The following is a 21,992-nucleotide window of genomic DNA, read 5'->3' as shown; positions in this document are numbered from 1 at the left end:
GGGGGAAACCAGTAATGGTCTAGATGCGACTGAAATGCAGGTGGAAGGGAATAGTTTTGAGATTGCTCGAAGCACTGAGTGTAAGGGCGACAGAGCAAGAAAACTGAACTCAGATCTACAGTAACTCAAAGGTTAGTCACCCAAAATCAGGCAGGACAAAGGAAGGGGAATGTGTTTCTGGGGAAAATCCTGGGCTGGCGTCCCTCTGGGCATGGGAGTTGGGCGACTGGCCCTGAAGGGCAGCAGCCGCCCTGCCCTCCCCATCCATCCGGCTCTGTGCGGCTCTCGGGGGGCTGCTGCAAGACGGGGAGAGTCGGCTCCCTGCTTTCCGCGGTGCCGACGCAGACAGCACCTAACACCAGACCTCGCAGTATCGCGGCCGCGGCTCAGAGCCGGGCCGAGCTCCCCGAGGTTAGCGCTGCCTGTGCGGCTGAGCGTGCCTCTGGGCTGACTTTCCTCTGGGCTCCAGGATGCTGCAGTGTGGGATGAGCATCTTTACTACAAGGCTTCGGGAGAAAAAGCTGATGCTGACGTGCACGGGAAGCGTAGCGCGTCGCGCCGGTGCGCGGTGTAAACCCGCGGGCGCTGGGAGGCGGCTGCCGGGGAGCGCGACCTGCTCGGGGGCTGCAGGGCGCCCGGGGCGTTCCCGGGAGGCAGGAAGGGTCCCGGCTCCCCGCCGGCGCTGCCGGGACGCGGGTGCCGCCGCCGCCGCCTCAGCGCGGCCCCGCGCCCGCTGCCCGCACAGCGCCGCTCCGGGGCTTCCCCGCCCCGCCGAGGGCAGCGGCGGGGCGGCCGAGGCCCGCGGCGCCTGGGGGGCCCGGCCGGGCCCGGCCCGCCCCGGCGGGGGCCGGCTCGGCGGCGGCGGGACCACCCCCTCGAGTCTCCACCCCCGCCCCCCCTCCTCCTCGCCGTCTCTCCTCCCCTCGGCCGGCTCAGTCGGTCGCAGCCATGGCGGAGGGAGGAGAGGGAGAGGAGCTGCTCCGGCCGCCGCTGCCCGCCGGCGCCCCGGGCCCCAAGCGGCTCTGCTCGCGGGCCTGCCCCGCGGGGGGCCCCGGCGCCGCGCACCCGCGGCCCGGCGCGGCGGGGGCCGGCGCGGCGCCGGGCGCGGGGGCCAGCGGGGCGCCGGCGGCTCTGGCCGGGTGCTGCCCCGCGGCGGCGGCGGCGGCGGCGGCGGCGGGGGGCGGCGGCGGCGGGGCGGGCAGCCTGCTGCAGCCCGAGTCGCTGCTGGACGCGGCGGCCAAGCGGGTGGCGGGCAGCTGGGCCTTCGAGCGGGTGGAGGGCCGCTTCCAGCGCATCCCCGAGCCCGTGCAGCGCCGCATCGTCTACTGGAGCTTCCCCCGCAGCGAGCGGCAGATCTGCATGTACTCCAGCTTCCAGCCCGGCCGCGCCGCCGCCGCCTCCTCCCCCGCCGCCGCCTCCCCCGCCGCCGCCGCCGCCGCGGGGGGGGGCCCCGCCGCCGCCGCCCCCGCCGCCGGCGCTACGGCCGGCGACGAGAGCCCCGCGGCCGGGCCGCCGCCGCCGCCGCCCGGCGCCGCCGCCGCCGCCGCGCCGCCCGGCGAGGGGCTGCCCTTCCGCCGCGGCATCCGCCTGCTGGAGACCGGCGCGGTGGACAACGCGCTGCAAGTGGGTGAGTGCGGGCGCCGGGCGCGGGGCAGCGCCGCCTTTTGTCCGCCGCGCCGGGGGCCCGGCGGGGAGACGCGCCCCGGCCCCGCCGTCGGGGGGGCGCCGCGCTTTGTCTTCCCCGTGCGGGGGGTCCCGCTCCCTTGGCGGGGGAGAAACCCGGGGGGGGGGGTTCTCCCTTGCGCTCCCAGCCCCCGGCTGGCACTGGCACTGACACGTCGGGGGGGCTGTCAGGGAGCGCGGCCGCCCGCGGGCGGGGACGCGGCGCCCCTGCTTTTATTTCTCGTTGCCGGTCTCGTTTTTGCACGGGGGTGGGGAGGAGGGAGGATGCTTTTTCTCTCCCCCCGTCCCCCCCAGTCCCTGTGCCCGTCGGAAATCTGCCGTGCGTGCGTGTGTGTTTAAAGAGAAACATGCTGTAGCGTTTTACATTAAATAATCTGCTCCTGGTTATTATTAAAAGTGATTGAAATGCGTGTTCCCATTAAAATGACATTAGGCTGGAATTTGTTTTGCAAATGTGGGAATGTAAATTCAGCCCGTGCCCGGGTATGGCATGAATGAGCGAAGGGAGGGTGGGTTTTTTTGTTTTCGTTTTGAGGGATGGTTAGTTCTGCTGTGTTTATTTAAAGAGCCCTCCTTCCTTTCAGGGAAGAACTGCTTTACAGGAAAAAAAAATCACATTTGGTACAGTTTACATTCAAAAGGGCATTATCAAAACATTTTCCAGTTGAGGCATGGAAATAGAAAACAGAAAAAGAATTTTTCTTTTACCTCTGAGGATACGCAGTGAAAATTCATGTAACACAAAAGCTTTTTCTCTGAGGATATGATTATACCCTTTTTTTGGTGAATTAATATTTTCTAAGGGCTGCGTTAAGATGATTAATTATTCTGAATCTGTTTAAAATACTTTGAAGCTCAAAACCAAATCATTTTTTTAGAGAGAGAAAGAGAGAAGGAGCTCCGAAGGAACTTTAAAATTAGAGGAGAAAAACAGCTTGCTCTGGGTGATGTTTGATTAAACTGCCTGTCAAAGTATGGATGCAAGCTGCAGCCAGCGTGGGAGATTTAGGTAACGGTGCCTAAAATCAGGGCTGCTTCTGTGCAAAGGTTTGTTTTTTTTAATTAAAGGGGATTTTTATTTTCTTTTCTCTTAAACGTGGCTCCGAAGAGGTTAATGCTATAAATCGGCTCGGCGAGGCTGGGGTCAGGTGTGTGCGTGGCTTGCAAAGCAGTGCCAGAGCGGCAGCGGTGGCATCCAGCGTTCAGATGCTCCCTCCCCGCATGCCGGGTCCTCGTCACCTCTGCAGGCGCTTGCTCGCCCGGCGCCAGCGAGCTGGAGGACGGGGACGGTCCCGTCTCCGGCATTTCACATCCCTTGACAAGTCTGAACCATCTCCCGAGCTTTGAAATTAGAGCTCACGCCCGTTGTCCGCTGAAACGTAAGCTCTGGGGCGAAGCAGCATGTTCTGGAAGTGTTGGCGGCGGACGGAGCCTGCGTGCGGCCGTTCGCTCGCTTTCCGAAGGAGTGCGAGCTGCTCGCCGCCAGCGCTTTCCAGGAGAAGGGTGTTTTTCGGGGGTTGTCCTTGGTGCGCCTTGCCTTTGAGCAGATGCGGTGCGATGGGACGACTCCGTTTCGGCCCCGGGGGGAGGTTTGCGCGGAGCAAACCGCTGCAAAGGGCGGAGCGTTCCTCTCGGGTGGGCACGGCGGAAAAGAAATGCTTCTGCCAGCTTTCCGCATCCATCCCGAGGGTGCTCCCCAAAAGGTGAGGGAGAAGAGCTGGAGTCACCTGGGACGCAACCGCGCTCTGCGTGTGTTTGCAATTAAGACAGGAACGTGGTCGTCAGCTTGTATGGGAACCATTAAACCTGGGAAAAATCCCTGGCTCGCTTGACGCTCGGCAGCGCTGAACCAAAACTACTGTTTCCCTCAAACGATCTCTGCGATGGGCGGCCGTGGGCTCGTGGCGCTGCAACCTGGTGTTTGCGTGGTGGAGACCGTCGCTAACAAAGATCAGATGTTCGTACGGTTGCGTTTCTGACTCAGACCTGCGAAAAAACCACCCCAAATTGTACAGACACGAAATTCCTTCTCTCTGTGGTTGGAAAATCTCTTTGAAAAAATTAAAAATAAAATCCAACTGGAATGGCCTTGTTGGAGGTTGGTGATGGCATGGTGGGGTGAGGGTTGGAGTCACGTGGACAAAGTGTTTCGGTCTGGACCTCTCTTGTGCTTACAAATCTGGCAGGTTTGAGAAAAACATATATGCCCACATTATCAGCTAATAATTCCTTTATGCTTAGTAAAACTTAAATGAGGCTTAAACCCTGATCTCACTGGAGTCATTAAATTGATTTTCTTTTTTTTTTTTTTCTGCTCAAAGAAAGATCTTGGATGTTGAACACAGGCATCTTTGTCTTCTTAAAAACTGCTTTATTATTATGTGTACAGATCCCGTCTTTGTGTGTGTGTGGTGTGTGGGTTTTTTTTTCTTTTAATTTTTAGACAAATGACAAAAGCATGCAGGAAAGGAATGCAGAAATGCCAGGCTTAATATAAAGCATGCAGCGGCATTGCATGCCGGGAATGCTAAAGGATACAAAACCTTTAACGGTGGCGGTTAATTTTTAACAAGTTCGCTCGCATAAATATTTATGAACAAAAGTTTTACACCATTATCTCTTGGGTTCTTGGAGAGAGAAAAGACCTTCAGTGGATTTTGACAGTAGGCTATTATCCAGCATAACAAATTCATGTTTCTAGTCTGCGCTTCCTAATATAGTATAATACAGTTTGCCCTTGAGTTGTCGTGTCTGCGTATGGGCAGGCAAGTATTTGTGGCAATTTTAGGTGGGAGTTTGCTTTTCTTCAATCGCTTTCAGGACCGCTGTTTGGAGGGGCACTTTTTGCTGTTAGCAGGAGGCATCGGGCTTGATGTTACCCCGTGCGTTGCGGCCGACCGCTTGGAAACGCACACGGCGCGTACCGCATACCTCCCCTGCAAAACAGGAGCTCGGCGAGATAAGCCGCTGTGCCCCGACGTAGTGGTATGCGGTCCGGCCATAAGTACATACGCAGAATTTACTTTTGCTGTTGGAGCAACAATGAAGCAGAGCTTTAAAAATGCGCTGGCTTTGTAAACACTCGGAGCGAGCCTGTTTTTCCAAGCTGCGATTAATCCCGGATATTTTATCTGATGCTTTGCAGGTTGGTCCTGCGCACCTTCCCGTGGCGGTGTGCTGTTCCTCTTCTGCGCGGTTAAGCCGGACGTGGAGGCGCGGGGAATTTTCTGGCTCGGCTTTGACCGCCTTGCGCTTGGTCGGAGATGGAGGGCAACCTGCTCCCTGCAGCCCGGCTTTTGGCGATGAGGAAGAGGCAGCTTTAGAGGAGCCTTTGGCTTGGAAGATCTTTGTCACGCTGCCTTTTTCGGCTTTTATCAGAGCATTTGTAAATATGCCCGCTGAAATGCAACTTCAGAGGGAAAAATCCTAATGAGTTACTGTGCTTTTAAGGCGGTTGACACTATTAGTTTTTCCCGGACAAAAAGAGAAGGCAAGCGTTTGGTCTCCCTCACCTGCATGTTGGTGTGGGGCAGAGTCCTAATTTGTATACAGCTGTTTTTCTTTTCGAAGATGTAGATGGTACGCTTCTTTATAGAGCTGTTTATTTTGGGGAAAACACTGTCATGGGGCTCTCTAGGCCTGGTTAGGATTGTTTGTGTTTTATGTAAAGATTAGTCTCTTTCTGGGTCTGGATTTAAGACTGCTGGATTTAATCCAGCAGAAACAAGTTTGGAAGGGGTACCAGGTTTCCTGAAAACATTATTTCCATGCTGAAACCTGTATCCCCCATCAGCAGGGAGTTTAATTTTTCTATACGCTCTTAATTTTGGGGGGAGTGTAGTTGTTGTACAATGTGTTTCCAATTTACTAATTCATTTTTATTTTATCTTTTTACAGGTAGCTTGCTTTATCCTATCATGTATATTAAAATACTTTAGACCACATAAAAGGGGCCAGAAGAGGTTAATGAGTCCTATCATGATGGAAACTGCTGAACATTTTAAACATATATTATGCCCTTTACATTTCTAATTACTTTTTCTTAACATATGTAATTAAAGTGAAGAATTGTTAGACATTAAACCTTATGATCTGTTTATTGCTGCTCCCTCATAGGTGAGATATTCCTCGCGTATGTTCTGGAGTATATTACCGAAACTGGAATCGGAGATGATTAAAAACACCAGAGTTTCTTGCTGGTAGTGTGGAGAGATCTAGCAAAACTTTGACAGCTGGAATTTTAACTTGGATTTTTTTTGAGCAGATTTATTTATTGGCTTTTGAGTCTTTTTTTAGAACTGTAAACAGACCATGTGAAGTAGAGGCGTCTTTTTAACTAGGTGGTTAATTACTGCGGGCAGAATGGTGCTAGTTTAAAGAGGCTAAGGAGACCTGAAAAATAAAGCACAAGGGAAAAAAAATTAGTTTTGGCTTTAAGAAAGAACAGGCTTGAAGACTCCTTTTTTCAGCGAGAGCGTGTGACAAGTTCTGGTTTCTGGCGTAAACAGGCAGTGGGAGTTTGTTCGCAGCTTATATATGCTTTTATCCGTTTCTGCTTAGCCAAGGTGGGAAACTGGCTTTCTCCGCTTCCAACATGCAAGTTGTTTACAGCAGATCTTAATTTTGGTCACATAGAGAAGGAATCTTCTAGGAAATATTTAACTGCTAAAATTGCAGTAACATGAACCACATGTGCCTGCGTGCTTTGTTTCCGAAGCTTTGGGCAGGGGAATGTGCTTTGCTGCTGTTTGATGCTTGCTTTGATGTCGGATGTTTTATGATTATTCCCTCTTAACCTAAGATGGGACTTTTGGACAACTGAAAATATGAACGTGTCATCTGAGTATCTCTGCAAAGCCACATTCAGCTCTTGGGCTGTGAATTGCTGCTTGCGGTGAGTGAGCTTTTAATTTTCTGTGGAAATGTATGTTAAAAAATCTTGTTAGCATTAGGGTAGAAGAGTGTTTGTGGGCCTATATATTTCATTTAAGTATATGTGGATCTAACCTTGGAGAAGAACCTGATGTGGGAAGAAGACTGAGTTTTCAGTGCCTTTCTTCTGTGTTTTTGGGCTTAACCTTTGGCTCCTCTGTCTCAGCAGAAGGCCTGTCGCGCTCGGGCTCTGCTCTCTGTCTCCGTTTAGCTTGGAAAGCAGGGCGAAGGATTTGCAGGGCTAATATTGTGCTGGTGTTTAATTTTAGAGATTTTGCATTTAGGTGTCATGGCGAGCTCTATGTTTAGCTGTGATGCAAGTTTTCCCCCTTCTGCCCACTTTGCTTGAGTTCGGCATAGCTAATGCTGCTGAGGAGCTGCAGTGATTTCGGGAGGAACAGCGTTTCGTGCGAGTCGGAGTCGCCTCGTCGCGAGGTAGCCACGCACAGGGGGTTTCAGCAAGAGACGGAGACTCTGTCCTGCAGCAGCAGTGATGGTTTTGCTAAATAACGACATTTTGGGTTTGAAGGGGGAGAATTTTCCCCTGGAAATCTAGTGGGATTGCTGCTCTTCCTGAGAGCGCGAGGCTCTGCTTTCTGTGCATCTGACCACACTCCAAGGAGCGGAAAGCAATAGGGCTGTGCTGGGCTTACGTAAGGGATTTTTCCGTGTTATTTTATGTTGTATTTGTCGTGGGGTTTGATCCTGAGCCTTGCAACGTAGTGAGGGTTTTTTTTCCCCTTTGGCTTGGCGGTGGGATCAAGTCCACGTTCTCTCGGTATTCAGAGTTGAAAGAGCTCCATTTCTTCCATAACAGCAGGCCTTGCATAATATGCCAGATGAGGCTTTTTTCCCTAAGAAATAAAGCCAGCGTGACTGCTCTGGCGGCCCGCTGCTCCCATAGCTTTGGGGCCCCTTGGCCGGTTCCTCTCAAACTTGATGGAGAGTCTTAAACATCCTCTAAGTTCCTTCAAGTTTGGGGAAAGAGGTGGCCAAGCAGAGGGGAGACCCAAGTGAGTGTCGCTTGGTGGAAAGGCCGCGGTGGCTGTTTGGTCCGTGGTGGCCCTGGGGGTTGCTGAGCTGGGGCTCTGCTCCTGCTGTAGAGCCAGGGGAAGGGAGGCTTTGCTTGTTCCGCTGCTCTTATTTCTTATGCATGTTTCTCCTTGGGCTGTCACTGGTGAGGTCCGCTAGAGACCTGGAGAGACTCGTGCCCAGTCCTGGCTTTGCTCAGGAGGTGGCAGGCAGCAGGTCAGACAGCATTTTCCCACCCGCGCCTGGAGCGGGCGATTTTGTTTTACCCAGCCCTGCGGTGCCCTTTGCAAGGAGCCGGAGGTGTGGAAGAGCTTTTCTTGAGGATATGGAAATGAACTTCTGGTATGTCCTTCCTCTCCATTGGATGCCGTCCTGAAGAGGTTATATCACGGGGGTTGTCGTTCTCTTGGTCTTCTGGGAATGAGGGAAAGGGAGGAAAGTAGCTTTTCCGAATAATTGGTTCCTGCCTCTGCTGAGTCTTGACTTTCTCCAGCATCAGCATCAATATAAAATTGATCTGTTTTCCAATGACAACTGAAACTCAAAGACACTGAACCTTGGTTATGTTAATAAATACTGCAAAACAAGCCCACCTCTTGTACGGGACCAGTTTTGCCACTGTCTCCTGCCGCAGATGCAGCGGGATGCGTGACCATGGTGGGATCCTGCCGTTCTTTGGGATGGCGACCGGCTGGAGCTGAGGCGCTGAAACTGCGCGTCTACATGCTCGGAAAAGCAGGACTCGGTGCATTTGCGTTTTTGACCCGATCTTCACAACCGTAGGAGTCAGATGTACAGACTTCTTGGGTGTTTGCAGTTAGAGTTGGGAATGGGCCTGATAATGTCTCGCAAAAACATATATGTCCTGCAAAAGCAGCTGTGTAGTGCTTCACTGCACTCGTTGGGGAGTGTGGGGGCAAAGTGTCTTTGTGTTTTTACAATGAAATGTTCCCAGAGCACAAATCCTTTTTTTTTTTTTTTTTTTTAATCCTGAAGTTTCAGTACGAATAGCTTCCATTTGGTTGGTACCGTGGGAGTGTTTTATTGAACGCCGAGGATTCACCTGTGCATGACACCACCGCACTTCTCTCCCAAAGGATTTTCTAGTGCTTCGTTTTAAGAGCATTTGCTTTTTTGTCTCAAGCTTATAGCTTAGGAGTTCAAGCAGGATCGAGGTTAGCCCTTGCGAAGTGGCGCAGTTTGAGTCATGCACAAATTAATAAAATCCTGGGCTTTTCCTTGTCGCATTCGAGGTGTGCGTTGCCAGGGATTTTTATTTTTTTGGCTTTTCTCACATCATTTAAAAACAAAGCGACGAACGCGCTCAGGAGGCAGATCCGCCGGGATGCCGATCGGCTGGGATGCCGCTTGGAAAGGTCACATGCCTGTATGTGGGTCCAGCTTTCAAAACCGGGGGGATGGGGAGGCTCATGACGGGCGATGCTGTGCCATGTGGTGAATTCGTGGGGGCTCTGCAGGGAGGAGATGCGGGCGATGGGGCGTCTGGGACCTCGGCCAGGTCAGGACCTTCCAGTAGCCCTGGATCAGAGCGCCAGTGGCAGCAATTACCCGTTACTGGGGTTGGGTGGTCTGAAGGCAGCGGTGGCGGGATGCTGCGTGCTGTGCCCCGACAGCAGGCGCCGGGACGCCTTGATGAAGACAAGCGCCCTGTCAGAGGAGTGGCAGAGCAACGAATGGGTTCCTTAGATAAATAAAATTTGCATTAATGGATTACGATGGCTTCGGATGCCAAAGGAGAAGCAATGTATCTAGAGGATGAAAAATGAATGTGTTTTCCCTCTCTGTCACTGGTTCTCGTCTATTTTGTTTTCTTTAAGATGATAAAGAAATTTTTTAATTTTTTTTTAAAGCCGGTTGTGTTTATTTTGGTAACCGTTCATTGGCTGTGCCGCGTACAGAAGCTTGCTCTTGAAAGTACTGAAACTGTATTAAAAGTGTTTTTGGCTGTCGTCTTCTATTTTGCTGCTTCTTCATTCTTTTCCCAAAGCTGGGCTGCTGCTGCGTCGAGTACGCTGAATCTGTCTGGTGGTGTTTTCCCTGTGGTGCTCCGTACAAACTGGAGATAAAAAAGAAAAATTGCAGGATTTGGATTTTGACTACTCTTTTTTTGGGGTCCCGTGGAAGCATGAGCCGCTGCCTCGCTTGCCACCAGCACGCTCTGGAAAGTGCACAGCGAGTGTGGAGCATCTGTGTGTGAAGGGGGAGGAAATCCCTCCCCCCCTTTCTTATTTTCTTCCAATTGTCCTTGCTCGGTGTGGCTTTGGCTATTATGGGCTTGTAAAATGGAACTATATATGACCTTTTATCTTACGCGAAATAGGTTAAGCCATTTTTAAAGGAAGTGGTGGAGTCAGCAGTGCTGCTGAAGGAGCTGCTTTCGCATGGTTGATAGGCTGTGAAGCCGTTCAATGGACTTTGGTTTCAGAGACAATATCTGTTTAAATTAATCTTTGTCAGATACATGCCACTGCAGACAATTCAAATTCCATTTGCTTTCTGATCTCATAACAAAAAAGCACCTTACACTGGTTCTTTTATCATAAAATTAACTTTTGTCTGTGTGTCCTGGAAACAGGGGTGGCATAAAATCTAGTTAAAAGGCTCTGTTATAGGAGGATTCTGTTTCTTTGTACAAGGCGGACTTTTTTTTTTCTTTTTTTTTTTTTCTCCCTCCTGTGTGCTTTTCGAAAGAAGAAGAGTGTTTGAGATGGATTAAGGAGAATGCCAGCAGATGGACAGATTCTGTTGTTGCTGCTGGCAACCATCTAAGCAGCCATTTTGAACAATGCTGATACCGGGGTACTGATAACACAAAGATGAGGATGGGATAAACATCCAGCCAGTTCCTATCGCCCTGCTCGCTCGTCCTCCCTCCCTGCTCGCCGAGGCGGTAGAGACCCTGGTTGCTTCCAGAGAAGCACCTCAGCCTCTTAGCTCTACTGGTGGACATCCAGCCTTCTTTCTTTATTTTGATTTTCCTAATGCTTGCTGGAGCATTTTATCATTTCCTTTTTTAATTTGTCCCCTGGATCTGTTACATTTTGAGGTAAATCTCATGTTTTACTACTTTACTACTTTTTTTTCCCCCCTGTCTGAGAAGTGTCTTCTCCCCCTTGAGTTTCTCCTCTTTAAGCCCTCTCTATTTGATCCATGAATCATGGACTATCCGTATTTGACGTTCTTGCTAAAATAAGGGGCATCTGGCCTGAAAGTTGGAAAATCAGGCCATAAACCTCACTTGGTGAGATGTTATTTTGGTGTGTTGGGCTGTTGAGGTTGGCTGAGCTCTCTGAAGACCTTAAGGTCACGGAGGCACTGCGATGGATGTGCCACCAGGTGGGATGGTGAACTTGGTGGCTTCTGATATGCTGCTTGCTGTGTCTTCCTGTTCACCTGCTTCCCACTGTGGGAAATATCACTTGGCAATGGCAGGCGTGAAGCAGGCGCTTGCAAGGATGACCAAGAACAAACTGAGCTTTGGAGTGTTTTCCAGGCTGTGGCTTCTGAATGGTGCAGAATGTAGTGTAGCCCCTTTGCTCTTTCCCAGAAACCTGTGCATGGCACAGAAATGTGTTTCTTCCCTTTCCTTGAGCTCTCTCTTATCTCATCTTGAATTTGACTCAGTCTGCTTTGGTTTCGCAGCCTCTGTCCTGCCATATAAAATGCTCTTCAGGCTGGCTCAGAGTGAAACGCTCTTCAGGCTGGCTCGGGCGTGCTTGTGAGCAGCCAGGTCATTGCGATGCAGGAGCATGTTCAGTTGATGGTTTATGAAGTTTTGGCTTCCAGACCCAGGGCATGGCACCGCAACACTATCGCCTGCTGCGCTCCCCTGCGGTGCGAGGGCAGTCGGTTCTTCAACCATCATTGCACATGCATGGCAAAGGGCACCACATCTCCTTGCTTTCTGCTGCTTTAGCATCAGAGATGGATGAGGGGGTCATCAGGCCGTTCCTGTGAAGACAAGATGTGTCAGGAGCAGATATTTGCTGCCCAGTTATTTGGAATAAGACAGGAGGTTGGTTTCTCATCACTTCCTGGCTGTGTTGCTGCAATCATGTGGGATGAGCAGGTATCTTCCGAGGCATCGCTGGGTCCACATTGACTGGGTAGCAGCCCCCATGCGATGTAAACAGCCATTATCTCTAAAATTCAGGATGGTGACTTCATTTGAAAGATTCACATGCTTAGCACCTTGCTTAAGTTGTAAGTTTTTGCTAGTAGCTCACAGTGGGCTAACTTCCAAGTGGCGTACCAGAAATGTAAATGGAGAAGTCATGCCCTGTTGGAAGCATGTTGGTGCTACGCACACTGGGAGGGGGAGCAGAGAGAAATTTTGCTCTGTTGTCTGTCTTTATTGCAAATAAAAATCTGCTGTTACCTAGACCCTGTAAAATCTTTAAAACTTAAAAAAAAATCTGGGCAGGCTGAAGGTGAACTGGTAAATGTTCTTAGCCATGGCTCCAAAGTCCATGACTTCCACTACAGAAAAGAGAGTTGGTGATGTGGGGGAATGATTTCATGGTGTGAAGGGAAGGGAACGGCTTGGGATTGTCCAAATTTGGAGGACTTGCTTGAGAGCACTAGTTTTCCGAGAAGGATGTGCTTGTGGGATGTGGAGGGCTTTTCCTGAAACGGCCAATGCTTCATTATTCCTTTGCAGTTGAGTACAGCATGGAAACTAAGGCTCAGGCAAAAAGGGCCAAACCAAATGAAATCAGTGCAGAGAACCACCGTTCTATTACACCGACAGACTTTTTCCTTGCCAAAGGGAGAACCAGTATGTCACATATTCCCTCCGCAAATGATGTTGTCTTCCCCCAGCGCCACTGGTGCAACCCAGCAGCTGTAGGGGTTTGCAGAACCAGACGAAGGATTTAGTGGGCACGGCTGCTTCTGACATGGCAACACCACGCTTTGGAGAGCGTCCTGAAAGTGGGATCCAGGCCCTTGGTTTCGATAAGTGATTAGTTGCTCTGTGTGCTTGCCATGTCTGAAAGAGGCACAAGGCAGTAGCCAGGCTTATCCTCCCAGTGCCGCCCGCCTGCCTGGGTCCGGCTTGTTTCTGGTGGCTTCCAGCTTAGCCCAGAGCCTGTGGTTCAAATGCTGTGCAAAGTGCCAGTATCTGAGAGGTTGTTTTTCCTCACCCGTCCCCACACCCGTGCATCGGTCAGCCACTCGATGGTTTCCTGGATGGTGAGGTTTGATGAACCATTAACCTAAAAATGCCCTGAGTAGGAAGAAATGTTTCCAAGGTCTAAAAATCTTGCGAGTCCTCTGAAGTGGAAATGGGAGCTGTGGTTTGCCTGAGTGGCTTTTCTTGCTGCTGGCTTTGCTGTGAACTGGCTTGGCTTTGTGGGTGCGAGGGCATGTTTGGGATCTTGCAGAGACGGGAATTCAACCCTCCAGGGCCGGGTCGGCAGGAGAAGCTGCCTTCCAAGCAGATGTCCTTTTGGCATGAGATCCAGCAGGTTTCAAGACAGGATGTCCCTGCATGCTCCAGAGAGAGCTGAAAGTATTAAAATAAATAACAGCCTAGGAATGTCTGAATCCAGCTAAGAATTCCTGGGGAAAAGGATTTGGCAATTGCAGGCTGCGTCCATGGGCAGGCTCAGGACTGCTGGTGGAGGATGACGCCTTCAGCTGCTCGCTGTCCCACTGGCTGTGCCAGGTGAGCCCCGAATCCTGCTTTACAGGGGAAGGTGGGCTTGTGCAGCCCCTTCCCGTTCAGGGCAGCGCTGTGCCCAACTCAAGTGCTGAAGATACCACTCCCCTCCTTGTCTGCTACTTTTCCTGAAAAAGGGTTCTTGAACTAGAGGGAAAGCAACTTGTTTTAAGGGATAATGGCCCTTCGTTGTGTCAGATGCAGCTTTAGGGATGCCGTGGCTGCGGTGTGGTGATGCAGTGAAGCAGGGGTTGGGTGGCTATAGGAATGGTCCCCCACCACCCAGAGGAGGACGTGATGGATGATGCTGCATATGAAACTGGAAGGTGGGAGTCCACATGCTCAAAGCAGAGCCGAATAGTGGTTGTCCGAGGTTACGGGACCTTGGTTACAGGTTGTCCAAGGTTACGGGACCTGCCTGTGTAGTGCAGACGTCCTGGAAAGCCTGGGTTGCCTGGGGAGTTTGGTGCAGAGACACCCAGGTGACAGAAGGTGGCCTTTCCTCCTGGAGGGGTTTGGTGGCTTTCCCATGTGCTTCTGCTCTGGGTGCTGCAACTCAGGAAAGAGCTGGCAGCAGAAACCTGCCCCGTTTTCACAGTAGCAGCATCTCTAGGCACTTCAAGGGGTTTGGCTGGGAGCAGCCAGAGAACGTAAGAACAGGTGAGTTATGCTGCGTTGGCTGACGGTGGATGCTTAGGGAAGAAAAAAACAAAACAGCCAGAGCAGAATGATGCTTCCTCTGGTTACGTGCAGTGTAACGCAGCCAGTAGAGCGAACGCAGCTGTCGGAGAAAACAGTGCTTCTCTACCCTACTTCAACGCTGTCCTAGGTTGGCACAGTGAGGGCAGTGAAGAAGATGTGAGGACTGATAGAGCTGTAGTTTTCACAGGCTGCGAGAACTGTATAATAAAAAAATGAATGTGTTGTAGCATGAGACCTTTTTTTTTTTCCTTCCATTCGTGATGTTCTTGGCAGTTTGACTTTGCTAAATATTTTAAAGCTTTTCTAATTGGAGGCCGAATTAATTTCCCCATGCTAATATTTGCACAGGGTTAGCATGCCGGAGGAAGAAGCCTCTCTGAAGGGCTTCCTCTTTGAAGGGCTTCCCGCGCTGCTGTTACACGGCTTCTGCTGTGTTGTCTGTCCGTCTCCGAGGTGCCGGAGGTTATCAGTTGGGTAATAGCCTTGCAAGTGCTAGTGTCCCTGTCTTAGGGTCTTGGGATGTTTGCTGGAAAGATCAAGGACTTTGTCCTCCTGAGACTCCCCATGGCTGTGACTTTTTGGATCCTTCTGCAGGTCTTGTGGGGTGCGATGGAGGGGTTTGCAGCCTGCGGTGAAGGGGGCGAGCGGAGGGAGCCCCGCTGCAGCATAGCCTGGGACGCCGAGTCTCATATCTTCCAGCCCAGTGTCTGCGGGTAGCGGTTTTGCATTTTGTAGCCGTTATCAGGACGTTGGGTGAAAGGTTTTCCTTGGAGCTCAAAAGAACGTATTTATCATTTAGGAGGGTAACTTGGGGTGAGAGAGAAAAAGAAGGAAAAGCAGCCTAATCTTGCAATTTAAATATATTTAAAGATTCCCTCTGTTCGAGGCTGCTTCCTACCCTTGATCAGAAGGAAATGCTGTTAGCTACAGAGTGGAATAAATCGAGGGCACCCTTATCTGTGCAAGATAAATTACTATTGTTTAGGAAAGACACTCCAGGGATTGAAGAATTTAATTAAATACATAGGGATTATGAATATGCATGTAAATTAGACAATCTAGATATGACATGGCTACAACTGCAGGGAATTGTTCGAACTTAAAAGTGTAATCATTCTTTTTATCAGTATGTGGGGACGGGTAGCGAATGAGAAGACTCCCGTTCCTGTTCTCCTCTGCCTTGGCTGCGCTCGGGTCATTGAGCAGCAGGAATCGCCCGTGGCGCATCCATTGCTGGCCCCGCGAAGACGGGGCGCCGGGGCCTTTCCTGCGGCCGAATGAGCCGCGGCGGCGGCCCCCGGAGACACGGGGATCCAAATGTTAGCGGAGGGGTTTATTTCCCCCAGCACACAATAGATAAACGTGAATAAGAGAAACGGTATGGAAAGGTTTCTTAAGAATCAAGACTCCAAGAAATTCAGAGTGAAATGTGAAAACACGCTTATGCTACTATTACGGTCAAGTTTGAGGAGCTTGTAGCAGCATGGTAACTGTACTGAACAAAGGTAGGTTGTTAAAAGGATGTTAACTGCAATACACAGTTTTGCCTTTAATGTTGTTAATTAGCAAATTTTAGAAGTAGTGTCTGCCGACATTGCACAGTGACTTGTTCTGTTTTCCTGCGTGCTTCCTTTGTCTGACTTCACCTCCATCCATTTGGTTTCATTGTCTTACTAAAATCAGTTTTCTTTATAGTTTGAGTCCAGGACTTGCAGCTGAAGAAGAAAGAAATCGTTACAAGGCCTCCACCCTTGAATTTTTTTAATACCCAAAATGAGCAGAGACTTGGGCATAATCTGACTTTGGGCTTGACTGGACATTAAAAAAGAAAAAAAGGAAAAAAGAGACTGGATCTTAGTAGGATGTTGTCCATCTCACTGATTTCTTTCCCCCCCACCCCTTACCCTAGCCTTGTTCTTTTGGGGGGTTTGGGTTTTTTTTGTTTTCCCCCTTTTTTCCATTTTCGCTTTCCAGTCAGAGGAAAACACTGTCTCCGCTGCCTGGGAGTCGGAGCTGTGTGAAAGGGCCGGTTTGGATGGGGGTCCCCATTGGGTCCCCTCCAAGCCAGGGGACGGGAGCGGAGCCGCTTCCCGGGAAGGCAGGGTGCTCCGTGGAGCCCGGCGGGTGCCTCTGCCCCAGTCCCGGTGTCCACCTTCCGCCCCTTGAGGGCTGATGGTGTTTGGGAGCTCAGTCCCATCCTGTTCAGGCCATTTATCTCCCATATATCTCTTTGAAAAGGTCATTTTCCAACCCCTGGTTTGTGGGTTTTGATTAACCCCCCCCCCCCCCCAAAACCCTAAGCTGAAAATGTGAAAAATCTAAAGCCTCTACACTGCATGTTTTTCAAAAGCCTTGGAAGACTTTGTTTTCATCAAGGAAAAGTGTAATGGCAGGAGCATATTTGTATGGGCACGCAAGTGCACAGAGATGGGTTTGAACATTTGTAATAAAGTATTTCTAATAAAAATTTAATGTCCTCAAGACAGTGTTATGGTAGCTCATTACTATTAAAGGTCATTTGAAGAGTATTGATCCTAAATGTTACCGCTGAATGTAAACTTTGAGTGTTACAGTTATTAATGTATATTTATGATCTATGGGACATGTGTAAAAGGAAAATGAGAATATAAATGGGATGGTGAGCTCATTTGTTTCAGAATTGCCAAAGGCTGAGTTCACGTAATACAACTCAGTTTTAAGTGTTGCTTGCTTCTTCATGTTATACAGATTGAGCCAGGTTTTTTAGCTGACAAAATCTTTTAGCCCTGCCTCAGAAGGGGAATGAATACTTGAATTTTCAAGTCACACCTGTGGCAGAGCCTGAGCTCTGTATCCGTTGCTAAATGTGTATCGGGGAGCAATATTTTGCATGTGGCTTTCATGCTGACACAGAAGTGCCAAGGACTGAACTTTGCGTGTGACCAAATTGCTAACATACGTAGGAGCTCAGAGAAGCATGTATCTACTCTGAGCGTAATTAGAAGGTTACGCCAGTGAAAAGCAATTACGTTTTTTTATTAAATTAATTTAAAACATTAAGGCTGTATACTGAGGGAGCAGGTGGTATTATATTTATATTTTTGCTATACAGTAATGCACCTATGTTTGCACATCTGAGGCAGGAGGAATGTATTCACAGTGAATTTTAAGGCTCTTTGTATTTAAAAAAAAAAGAAAAAAAAAGACAAAAAACCTGTGGTGGCAGGAGGAAGATAAACGGTGCTTGTGATATTTCAAAGTCACATTAATCTTTTTTTTTTCCTTTCCAATTTTTTTTTCCTTTTAATGTATGACTTTCTCCAGGGAAATTGTCTCCTCATTGACTGCAGCGGACTAATGTGCACAGATCAGCTCCTGCATTATTTTTCTGTTTTGACAGAGTGATGATTTTTATAAGTGCGTCCCTTTCTGCCAAGATTACAACTTGTGTTTTTTGGCGTTTGGAAGAGTTCCATGTTCAGAAGTGGCGAAAAAAATGGAAAGCCAAATTTCTGAGGCGCAATGCTAGGAAGAAAAAAAAAAAGCTCGGTGGGGACCGACGTTAGGGTTTCGGTGGTGCTGATGGGAGGCTGTGGGAGGCTGGCGAGGGGCAGCGCATCCGGGCCCCCTCGCAGCTCCTCGTGCCGCAGGGGCGCTCCGTGCTCCCGCGTGAAAACGGGACGTGGCTGGTGGCCTCCCGGTGAGGGTCTGGCGTCGGTGGTGCAGTGGGATGCTACCCCAATGGCACGAGGGAGGCAGCACTGGACGGCGGTGCGACTGTGCTGAGCACACGCTGCCGTTCGGACGAACCCTTCCAAAGGTCCTGCTGTTCCCTGGGCCTATTGATGTCGGTGTATTCTTTTAATTGCAGTTAAACATACATTTTTCTGGTGAGCATCAGTAAAGTCCTCTTAAATAAAGAAGTGGCGGCTGAGCCAGCTCTGGCCAAACTGTGCGAGTGGACCGTGTAATGACAGATTTGGGTTTTTTCTTTTTTCTTTTCTCCCTGTGGCTCCCGCAGTATCTCTGGGCATGAACTTGACATTGCATTTCTGATGATTGTTGCATCCTGTTTTTAATGGTTTGTCTAGACAGTGCTGACACAACTATGAAAATAGTTTGGTGACCTAGTCTAGAATTAGTGTGCGTAGAGAAATCAAACATAGCTTCTCATGTTTGCAATCAGTTTGAATGACTATATTGTAGGAAAACTTAAGAGGGAGGCAGATTTGGAGTTGCTCCAAAGAGCAAATTGTGAGCAGAACACATCCAAACAAACCCGTGCAGTAAATATGGAACGGGTAGCGAAAATGCCCATGTGCAGGTTAACCAACGCTTTGTCTGGGAGCTGTGCGGCAGGTTTGTGAAGGCTGGAGTAAGGCTGGAGGTTCCCCGTGTTTGGCCCAAAGTTCAGCAGGGAAGTTCTTAATCCAGACTCTGAACTTTGTGATGTTGTGCCCCGTGTTTGGAGGAGCTTTGTTGACACAAAAACAATATGTTCCTTGCAAACAGTGTCTTGGATTAGTAAACTGTGAATTTCAGGGACTGCATCGTGTCCGGTCGAACGGCTCAGAAATGCTTGGTGTGCCAGCGCTGGTGAGGGTCAGCAGTGCAGTCACATCGGGCTTTTACTCTGGTCCTGGGTTTCCAGCCAGTTCCTACACCGCTTGACTACCACCCTAATCAATGTGTCAACTGTTTTACTTAGATTACTAAACCTGGGTATTTTGAAATAATGTAAGTCAGCTTGCCTGTGGGATCATGGGGATACCTCTGCAGATACATCCCTCCCATTGTGGAGTTCATCATCCAGTGATGACTTGAGCACCCTGGAAGAAGGGTGCAATTTGAAACAAGGCTCCTGGTTTTACCACAGCAGCAGCAGAGCTTTGGGGCTGCTTTGGGCAGCAGGTAGTGGGTTTGGGTTTGGCAGCCTTCGAGAGCCGACTTGCTGCTCTTGGAGGGGTCGCTGCCCGAGATAACTTCACAGAGCATCCCTGTCCCATAGTGGGAATGGGGGGAAAACAGCAGAAAGCTGATATGCAACCTTTGAGCTCATTTGCAAGGAAATGAATGAAGAGTGAAAGGGAGCTGTCTGTCCATCCTGTTCGTTTAAGGCTTGGCTTTGTTTGCGCAGAGGTAGTTTTGCTTCAGGGACTGCAGTCCGGAAAACACTGGAGCCGCAAACGTCTCTGTGCAGGGCGGGAGACCCGTAGCTGGGCGTCACGCAGCGGGACATGGGGCCGTGCTGCACCCTGTGCTGTGACAGAGGGCAGCCGGACGGAGGCTGTGTTTGGCTACGGACTAAGCGTGCGAGTGCCTGAGCGTCAGACGATGGCCCGGTGACTTTGCGTGCCCTCAAACCTCTGTAGAAAGGCCACTGTGATAACCGAAGGGAGCCGGTCGTGACATTTGCAGGCCTGCAGGGAAGCTGGCCCATCTGCACGCTGCCGTTGGAGGAGGTGTTTCATGACTACAATTAGTTACGTGCTTGAAGAAGGAGGAAACAAATCTTTACTGAATTGGCAACCCTGTGAAAAGGTCACACTTCTGAAAAGCCGTACCTTTTAAGACTGCTCAGCGCTGCAAAGCTGCCTTTGAACTGCAAGTGTAGGAGTTTAACACCCTTGCTGCGGCTCTAGGCGCATTAAACCCATGGAGCGGGAAGTGACGGCAGGGTTAACCCTCGTGGAGCTGGCCTGTGGCCTCGGACTGGGGGTTCCTTGGCTTTTCCATGTGCCAAGGGTGAGGTCTGAGGGAGCTGTGTCCCTGCTAGGTCCCTAGGGAAAGGCCACCCCATAACTCACTGCCCTGGGATGGTGAGGAGCCTGGACGAAGGCAGCAGCGGGAGCCCAACCCTTCTACGAGGCACTAGAGCATCCTCGTGGGAGGCAGGTGTGGGAACTAGAGGAAGCTCTGGTTATTGCTTAAATTTTGGTTGGTGTCAGTGGGCCACATGAGGGAGCGTTTCCCAGGGAACCATGCTTCCCCAGTGGAAATACTTGGCTTTTAAAAGACAGGGTAAATGTATTTCATCTTGGGTTTGATCAATATATTGTGCTTGCTTAGTTCTTTTTTCTCAGAGGCTCCCCTGGGCAGCCTGGAACAGGCTGCCCATGTTAGTGATTTACTTTTCTATGATAAAAAATTCTTTTTCTTGGATGCTCTTCTTAGTTCTCTTTCACTTGGGCTCTTTAGAGGCTTGTTCCTTTGCTGTCTCTCCAAATCACCTAGTTCCCAGTGTGCCAGTATCGTCTTTGCTTGTGTCTTTTCTCCTCTGCAGCAACAAGATTAAGATTCCCTCACCCCAGTGAACATCGATAGTGAAATTCCTGTTTATCACCCGGCCCGCTATTAACGTAGGTAAAACCCCTTCATTACAGGCTATTAGTTAGAGATTGTAGGTGCTAATGGCCTCATTCAGGAGTGTACCAGGCACTTGCAAAATCCTGCTGATGTGCAAGAATCGATTGCTATTGATCAGTAGTCCCTAAGTGCTGGCCAGATGTTTTGAAGAGCCTTTAATACTGCTCGCAGAGCAGCCAGCTTCTTTGCTCTGGTCACTTGTCATCCTTTGGACCCTGTCAAGTCTTGTGGATGAGTAGCCCAGATGTCGTACACCCACAAAGTCAGGGCCGGGGCAGTGGGCGCGGGAGTCCTTGCCCCCTTACTGGACATTGCCATCTGCTCGGATGAAGTGTCCTACCTGCATCCACTGCTCAAGGTCTCCTTGCCTTGTGGGACATGCGCACGGGTGTGTATTGTACCCTAGCTGGAGGGGGTGGGACCTTCCCCAGCTGCGCAAATTCCCTGGCTTGTGATTTTCCATCTGTGGTCCCAGTGTAGAGCAAACCGAGCAAGTGCAGGAGACGTGAAGGCAATCTTCATATCTCCCTTCGGTTTTGTAGTCTTGCTTGGATCCTTCCAGTGTGGTGAAATTAGTGCAGGAGTTGGCTAAAGAGGGAAGGAGGAGGCTGGAGAAGGCAGCCAGTCTGCATGGGGGAAGCCTGATCTGGAAAAGCAGGTCGAAGCCTACGTGATGTGCTGGGGTCTGGTTCCTCTTTGAATGGTTGCCATAGGTGTTGGGCTGGCTTCTGCCTTGGACTTGTTTCTTTCCCAAATGACATGTGGCTTTTGGGGAGGAGCTTTCTATTGTCTTCTGAATTTCCTAGTTTCTCCCTGCTTTGAGACCATCCCACACCCTCATGGTCGTTTTGGTCTGGAGGGTCATGCTGTGTTCACTTTATCTTTGAAGCTGGGCATGGGTGCCTGTGTGAAGAGCCCTTTTTTTCCCCTGGCCATGTCATCCTTTGAGAAATGTTTGTATGCGATCAGTTTGTTGTGTTTTAAGGTCTTGCTGATTCTGGCTGAGGACAAGATGCACCTGGGCATGCTCCTATCTCTGCAAACATGAAGTAAAAAGGGCTACCATGGGGATGTTTCTGGCATTTAATTTCTGTTGTGTGTTTCAGTGGGGGTAGCTTCTTTTGCTCGGCAGTTGCAGTGGGCATAGGAAGCGGGGACACTTGCTGTATTGGGGCTGGTTCATGGTGGCATCTGGAGATCTTGGTCTTTTGTGGTCATGCTCTAGATGAAACTGGTCGGCTGCCTCTCATTATCACAGATAGGTATTTTGGGAGTGCGACGCAGGTTCTCCTGACAGATGTTTCTCTGCAACCCTCAATCTCTAACTGAGATGGATCATGTGATGAGCTGACAGATGGTACAAGTTTTAGGAGTGTTATCTATGGGCAGTGAGAGAACCTGCAAATGCTTAACTGACCATCTGAAAGACCAAAGAGTGTCTTGTCTGTGGTCCACTCAGCACAACAGCCGAGTGCTCTTTGGGCATGGAGCCTAAGGCCAACCGTAGTATGTGTTGTCACTCGTGTTCCAAGGGTCCAAGACTCCTGGGAATGGCCTAATGCAACATGCCACCTCACCCATGTGGCTTTACTTTCGTGGCTAGTCCCAGAGGTTT

General features: G+C 50.2%; 1 protein-coding gene across 1 annotated transcript in view; it reads left to right on the top strand.

The window, feature by feature from the left end:
* The first annotated feature begins 909 nt into the window (after positions 1 to 909).
* The window catches only part of ZSWIM5 (zinc finger SWIM-type containing 5), a 108,002-nt gene continuing 86,919 nt past the window's right edge, over positions 910 to 21,992 (top strand). Inside the window, exon 1 of the mRNA XM_064516122.1 lies at positions 910 to 1,627. Coding sequence (XP_064372192.1) covers positions 949 to 1,627 — 679 coding nt within the window. The 5' untranslated portion in view covers positions 910 to 948. The remainder of the gene's footprint in view (positions 1,628 to 21,992) is intronic.

This window comes from Dromaius novaehollandiae, chromosome 8 (assembly GCF_036370855.1).
Source record: "Dromaius novaehollandiae isolate bDroNov1 chromosome 8, bDroNov1.hap1, whole genome shotgun sequence".
Classification (NCBI taxonomy): Eukaryota; Metazoa; Chordata; class Aves; order Casuariiformes; family Dromaiidae; genus Dromaius; species Dromaius novaehollandiae.
Note: the sequence above shows the minus strand (reverse complement) of the source record. Positions and strands in the feature narration are given on the sequence as shown.